Source organism: Oryx dammah, unplaced genomic scaffold, assembly GCF_014754425.2.
Source record: "Oryx dammah isolate SB20612 unplaced genomic scaffold, SCBI_Odam_1.1 HiC_scaffold_2, whole genome shotgun sequence".
Lineage (NCBI taxonomy): Eukaryota > Metazoa > Chordata > Mammalia > Artiodactyla > Bovidae > Oryx > Oryx dammah.
The window spans coordinates 7,469,674-7,476,951 of record NW_024070186.1 but is presented as its reverse complement, the minus strand read 5'-3'; the positions used below and the strand labels follow the sequence as shown (position 1 = coordinate 7,476,951).

The 7,278-nt window shown below is 44.9% G+C and overlaps 1 protein-coding gene across 1 annotated transcript; it reads right to left on the bottom strand.

The window, feature by feature from the left end:
- Positions 1–5,826: 5,826 nt before the first annotated feature.
- LOC120880571 (G protein-activated inward rectifier potassium channel 2-like) lies at positions 5,827–6,943 on the bottom strand. Its single transcript, XM_040263978.1, has one exon. The coding sequence runs from the start codon at positions 6,924–6,926 to the stop codon at positions 5,874–5,876; it is 1,053 nt and encodes a 350-aa protein (XP_040119912.1). The 5' UTR covers positions 6,927–6,943; the 3' UTR covers positions 5,827–5,873.
- Between the last annotated feature and the right edge of the window lie 335 nt (positions 6,944–7,278).

Below are 7,278 nucleotides of genomic sequence, written 5' to 3'. Positions count from 1 at the left end.
CATGGACTGCAGCCTGCCAGGCTCCTCTGTCCATGGAGATTCTCCAGGCAAGAATACTGGGGTGAGTTGCCATTTCCTCCTCCAGGGGATCTTCTCGACCCAGGGATCAGACCCAGGGATCAAACCCGTGTCTCTCGAGGCTCCTCATTGGCAGGTGACTTCTTTACCCCTGAGCCGCCCGGGAAGCCCCAGAATTTCGGGTACTGGTGTTTTAATAATGAAAAGTTTTATAGTTACCCAGTACTTTTGCCTTTTCAATCACAATAATATATGCTGACCTTGATACACTGCTGCTGTCTAAGTTGTGAGATTCTAAGTGCCTTCTAAATTATGAGAAATATTTAACAGAGTTATAATGTTTAACAGAGTGACAGCATTGTTTTTTGTTTTTTTAGAAGGGGTGGTGGAAGAGGTTAAAATTCTATGTGTGTTCCATTGCATCCAACTTCCGTTTGTTAGGATCAGAACAGTGTTCCCAAACTGCTTAGGGTTACAAAGTGTTTACCATGTTTGCGGAGCAGCTATTATCAGGTTTTATCCAGCCAATGACACTCCCGGGTATATTATATTGAGGTGGATGTTTGAGAGAAAGCTCTGAAGAAATCACCTGAAATTAATGCTGGAAGAAGAGAGCGTGGTTGAATTTCTTGATGTCGGATTTCTACCGGGAAAAATAAATTCATATACCTTTGAATTTTTTTTTTTTTATTGCACCTTATAGAGATTTACTGGGAGATTTTCACCCAAGATCTAAGCATTCCAGATCTTATCAATGAACTCTTTTCCCAGGCTAGGTAGTTGGGGTTACAACTCAAAAGAAAAATGGCAAATCTGGATATAATGAATGGCCAGCGGAGGGATTAGCAGTAACTTATCTAAAGAAGAAAATAAGATTTGAGAAATACAAAGGCTGTGAAATATTATTAGTAGAAACAGCTTAAAAGTACTGTAGCACTAACCCTCAGCCATCTTAGCTGAGAAACACCACCTTTTCAAACTCTGTGAGTGCCTCTGTTACAGTGAAGCAGCATTTTGATTACGGCAAACAAAAATGGTCCTTGGGAATCAGACTTGACGGAACATTATGTTCTTCCAGGAGTATTTTTGTAGGTGGTGCTTACTTCAATTTCAGAACGGCTTTGTGGCACATCTGATTTTAATATACAGTTGTTAAAAATTCATGTAAATGTAATGAAGAATTTTAAAATAAGCTGATAACATTGGAGCCCAACAGAGAAACCTTAATGAAAAAGAGCTGATGGTGGGAGAGAAGAGATCCTGTCCTCACATTAAATACCAGTTGTCCTTCTGGGTGCTCCACAGAATCTTCACGGACCGACAGCATTCAGCGCTGCCCCTGGGGGCTGGACAACATCATCCATGGCTTTTGGGCTTCAAATTCTTGCTCTGCCCCTGATGAGCTGACCTTAGCCAGCTCACTAGTCTTGCTGGGACTCAATTTCCTCACCAGTAAAGTAAGAGTAGGGTGAAGACTCGCAACTCAAAAATCCTGCCGTCTGTTGCGTGACTTATACGACTAAACTAGCTTAGTGTGAAATCAAGTGACTCTGGAAATGGAACTGAGCTCTGCTATGGAGAAGGAGGGTTTGCCTTCATCTGCTTCTGGTTTGCCCTCTCCTCCTGGGTAACCCCCAAATACTGACTTCTGGACAGTCAGCCCTCTTTGTCATGCACAAAATGTTATCTAGGATAACCTCACTAAGTTGGCAGCTTCCCACCCTCCACCATCCCCAGGTTTCTATGTAGTATATAAATGTTTCAGAAATTCTCTTCCTTGAGAAACACTTGAAAGGAAAAAAAATCCCACAGAGACAGAAGAGCTCACAGACTAAGGCTTGGAAGAGATTTCAGCCAGCCACAGTGTGTTAACCTCATTTGGATTCGAACAAGCAGATTAAAAAAAAAAATTAAAAAGACATTTGTAAGACAATTGGCACTTGGCACATTTAGTAGATATTGAATCTCAAGAAACGATCATTAATACGTGTTAAAAAGAGTCCTTATCTTTTACAGACAGATTTTGAAACATTTGCAGATAGAATAATATGATGCTGGAGGGGCAGTTAGTGAGTAGATAATACAAATGAAACAAGCTCGGTGATGAATTGACAATTATAGAAATTGACTGGTGGGTACATGGGAGTTGATTACATGTATGGTCTACTTTTGTATAAGTCTCATAGCTTCCATCAATTAAAAAAATAAATAAAAGGTTAAAATAGATAACACTCCTCTCTGTACAGCACAGGAAACTTGACTCAATATTCTGTAATAACCTATATGAGAAAAGAATCCAAAGAAGAGGAGAAATGCAGATACATATAACCAAATCACTTTGCTGTATACCTGAAACTAATACAATGTTGTAAATTAACTGTACTCCAGTATAAAATTAAAAAAAAAAAAGAAGCTTAACAGGGATTCATCCTAAAGGAGACATATTTGCTGAGGTGTTGGAAAGGGCCGCCTGTCACCATTGCATAATCGTTGGGGGTAAATTTGGAAGTTCATCAATCAGAAAGCCTATAGCGAGGAGGCGCTGGCTGGCACGGGGCCCAGCTCTGTGTGGCTGTCATCTAGCCTCCAGGCCAATTTGCCCTCTATAAATATCAGTCTATATGAATGCTTTACTATTTTAACGCACGCTTGCAGCAGCTGCTCGGCGTGTTTGTTTACGTAGCTGTGAACCCTTCTGTAAACATCACTATCTCCAAATTGCCCATGTGTCAGGCACATAAAGGGCCCCCTTTAAAAATACATTTGTGCGATGAGACGTGGCCAGTGCCCAGATGTCTGGGTGGCTGGTGTCAGAATTTTCCAGGGTTGGATTCATTTTCAAAAATAGAATCACATGACTGGAAGGTTCTTGAGAGGTGACACATTCCCCCTGATCTGGGCAGGGCCAGATCCAAGCCATCCACCAGGAGCGTGGGTCTGTCTTTTGTGGGTGTGAGTCTTAGGGCCAGGACTTGCAGGCCCTCAAAGGTGGGCAAGACTCAGCCTCTTGCCTTCCAGGAGCTGACCTGCCATTTCTAAAGATGAGCCTGACCCTGAGTGATGTGATGAAGCAGGCTGGGGGCAGCGAGCTCAGGGATGGGATATTTACTGTGTGTCACTGGCTGACCTGTGCTGAGCCTGAGCCCCCCGCCGTCTGAAGGACTGATCCTCTCAGCCTACTGCTCAGTAGCTTGGGTCTCCAGAAGATGCCACATCGTGACACTGTGCGCCCACGCCGTGCAAGACAGGAAGAGGGCATTGCTTCGAGGCTGCAGAGGTTTGCTGATGAGGCTCGTCCTTGAAACGGGCCTCAGTGAGAGGCCCCCTAACGGAGGTCACGGACAGTAGTTTAAGGTCAACTGAGACAGACTTGAAACAAAGCTGGAGTCAAGCAGAGGCTGTTTTGTGTCAGCTTGGGTTTCCATGGCTCCTAATTTCCCATCTAGCCCTCCAGTGAATAATGAGATCTTTGTGAATTTGTTTTCCTCAGTGTGCATTTGGTCCACATTAATTTTTTTCCTGTGGCTTTGGTTCATTGAAGCATCTTTCCTTCCCCAAAGTGAAAGTGAAGTCGTTCAGTCCTGTCGGACTCTTTGAGATCCCCTGGAATGTAGCCTACTAGACTCCTCCATCCACGGGGTTTTCCAGGCAAGAGTACTGGAGTGGGTTGCCATTTCCTTCTCCAGGGGATCTTCCCGACCCAGGGATAGAACCAGGGTCTCCTGCATTCAGGCAGATGCTTTACCGTCTGAGCCACCAGGGAGTCCTTCCCAAAAGCCTGTTTCATACCCATAAATCCCAATTGTGCTTTTCATTCACAAAGAAAAAAGTGTCTCCCTGAAGTTTAAGAGATCAGACGTGCTGGAAAGACTGAACTGTGCAAATCCTGTCAAGAAAAAAATCAAGAGGTGTCCAGCTTCTAGAAAAACCCAGAACTTTCTAGAGCACTCCTCCTCCCTCTATTTTTGAGAAATTAGAAAATTATTGTTGTTATTTTTAGAAAGTTGATAGCAGTTGCCTTTCCCCAGGAACAGGGGTGTGTTGATTCCTTTTTGCTGGTAACCACCCAGTTTTCTCTAAAGCGGCAGCAGAAAGGCCACCGGATGCTCAGAGGCAAGTGTCAGTATGAATTACCAACAAAGGGACGGTCCTCTGGCTGGAAAGCCTCACTCATCACAAGCTGTCATCAGAAGGACACGGCGTGCCCTGGGGAGGATTCAGACTCAGGGACAACACAAAGATAAGTTCGTTATTCCGCATTTGTTTATCTTTCGAGATTGGACTTTGATCTGAGAAAACAGCTCCTGCAATTTGAAGTTCGAATTAACACCAGTAACCAGATGGTACCTCTCCACTGGATTTTGCTTCTGGGGCTCAGAGATGGGAGGAGAACTAAGCTTGCCCATTTTCTTCCATCCTGTCCTTTTGGGAGAGTTTATAGCGAGAAATCAAATATTAAAACTGCATCCCCAGGGGTCAGTTTGTGCTGCCAGAGGCTGTATCTCAATGGTCACCACTAGGGGGACCCAGAGTCCCTGTGCTTGGCCTGGGAGGAAGTTTCTGGTCTGTGGGAACTGATGGAGCTCCCTGTTTGAGTTGGTTTCCCCTCCCCTCTCCCTGATCCAGGCTCTTCCCCGCTATCCTCCTCCCTCTTTCCCTTCCTCCCACACAACTATTGCCTCACCAGTGTGCCCCAAAGTCAGGCTCAGGGTACAGAGGGCCCTGTGCACCTGTATAGCACTTATTTAGCATTTCACAATAATTATTTTGTTTTAGACATTCCTTCTGTCTCATGCAAAGGAGCACATTTTATGCAACGCCTTTTACTCACCTTTTTATTGCTTGCAGCATTTAAAAAAATCTACTGCTGAAGGTTTTACCACCTTAAGAGAAATTTGTTAGAGGTAATGACCTTGCCTGTTGGGTCCAGGGAGGCAGAGACATGGCACCAGTGACTTTCCCTGGATGGATGACTGAGCTCAAGTCATGGGTAGATGAAGACTCTGGAGTCTGGCCAGTGGCCATGCGTTTTCAGATTGTGTAAACCCACCCTGAGCCTCAAGTTGAAGACCTCAAAGCACAGAAGGGTTGATTGTACAACTAAAGAGCATCCCAAGGCTAAAATTGATAACTCAGAAGATAGTAAAGCAATGTGTGGATTAGTGTTCTACTTTATGCTTATCCTATGGGACACTATTGTTAGCTTATGTCAGCGGTTATGACTCTATTTCATAGAACGTTACAGATAAATATGGAAGGACCTCCTTTGCGGCTGGGATGTGTAAGACATATGAAAAGATATGAGTGAAGACTTCAATAAAAACAGACCATTTCTCTATTTTTAGAAGACATTATCTTGGTTAAAATATTCCAACAATTAGCTGTTCACAGCAGAAGGGCCAATAGGGCTATGGTGAGTGGGTCTCAATTTTTATTCTTTTCTGCTTGAGTTATTTACTGGGTCTGCATTATTGCACCTACAGGAGGTGTGGCAGTTAGAGTATAGAGAAAAGACACCAAATTCTCACTTGATGTAAAAGGAAAGCCAGGGCTGTGGGTCTTTCAAATGACTCCCAAAGAAGGGGCAAAATTACATTTTTATTAAAGCAATTTGTCAGGTTTTCCTTTGAAATGCTTAACTTCTTTTTCCTGTCTTGGCAATAAATAGCCTCAAGTTATACAAACTAAACAATGCTTTAAAACCACCTAAAATTGCTTTAGAGGGAGATCAAATTTTCATTTAAGTAAATGTTTGAAAATTTAAAATATATTAAAGAGGTGTTTTTAAAAATTATTTATTTTCCCAAGTTTTTTTTTTTTTTAAGCTAAATGGTTAGACTTCTTGGTGGACATCCTTAAGGTAAGAGGCTACATACTATTTCATGAATAAAGAGGTGACGTCTAATAGTGAGGGAGGTTCGGTTTTCCACATCTTGTCCTGAGTAAGGATTTGAAGTCCGGCTTAAAATGAACATCCATCCCCAGACACCCCAGAGTGGGCACGCCTTACCTGTAGCTTCCACCATTCCTTCCAGGATGACCACAATTTCCAGTTCCTCTTTGGGCAGCTGGGCTTTGGAGATCTCCCAGAAAGGACTCTGCTGGTTAATTTCGTGGCTGATGATGAGCGGAGATACCAGAAACAGACGGTCATCCCCCGTGTAATACCCGACGTTGATGTCCGTCTGGTTCAGAGGGATGAACTCCCCTTCCGAGGTCTGTTTGGATTTAATCAGCTTGGCTCTGATGGAAGCCTCCACGATGTGGGAATTCCTCAGATCCCCCACCCGAAACATCAGGCACAGTTTCCCATCCCGCATGGAGATCACTGCGTGCGTGGAAAAAACCAGGGTCTCCGCCCTCTTCTTGGGCTGCGATATTTTAACAAACATGCACCCCACCATGAAAGCGTTGACAATGGACCCCAACACCGACTGGATGAGGAGGAGGATGATGCCCTCCGGGCACTTGTCCGTGATGACCCGGTAGCCATAACCGATGGTGGTTTCTGTCTCTATGGAGAATAAAAAAGCAGAGACGAACCCGTTGAGGTTGGTGACGCACGGAGTCCACGATGGGTCCTCTATGTGGTCCATATCTCCGCGGATGTATGCAATTAGCCACCAAATCATCCCGAAAAAGAGCCACGTCACGGTGTAGACCATGACGAAGATGAGCAGGTTGAATCTCCACTTGAGGTCCACTAAGGTGGTGAAGATGTCGGTCAGGTAGCGGTAGGTCTCCCTCACGTTGCCGTGGTGAACGTTGCACTTTCCGTCTTTCCGCACGTACCTCTGGATTTTCCTTTTGGTCCGGTCCCGGCTGACGTGTCTCGGCAGGTCGTCCCTGGCCTGCTTAGGCAACTTTGGCTGGTGAATGGCCACGGGGCTCTCAACGTCCTGGTCCATGGAGTCACCCTCTAGGACGTTAGCTGGTGGTTTGGAGAAAAGAAAAGAGAAACCAAATGAACCGCTGGCTCTCTGAGGGTCCTGGAAACCCTCTTGCTGGTTGGCAGTGTGGTAGACGACCGAGCATCATTGGACCATTTGCGCAGCTCCTATCAGAGCAGATGAAGCCTCTTTTGGGAGGAGCGTCATCTCCCTGTGCCCTGGACTTTACCACACTTCCCACCAGGACAAGGCTCACTGCTGTGAAAGTGTCTCCCTGCCAGCAAGTTCTAAGAGTCGACTCTGACAGCAGGGTGTCTCCTGGCTCTCTCTGAGATGCTGTGGTATGTGAGAAGCAGCACACTCCGGATAA

Excerpts from the sequence above, each read along its gene's own strand:
- LOC120880571 (XM_040263978.1), bottom strand. The coding sequence starts at position 6,926 with ATGGACCAGGACGTTGAGAGCCCCGTGGCCATTCACCAGCCAAAGTTG.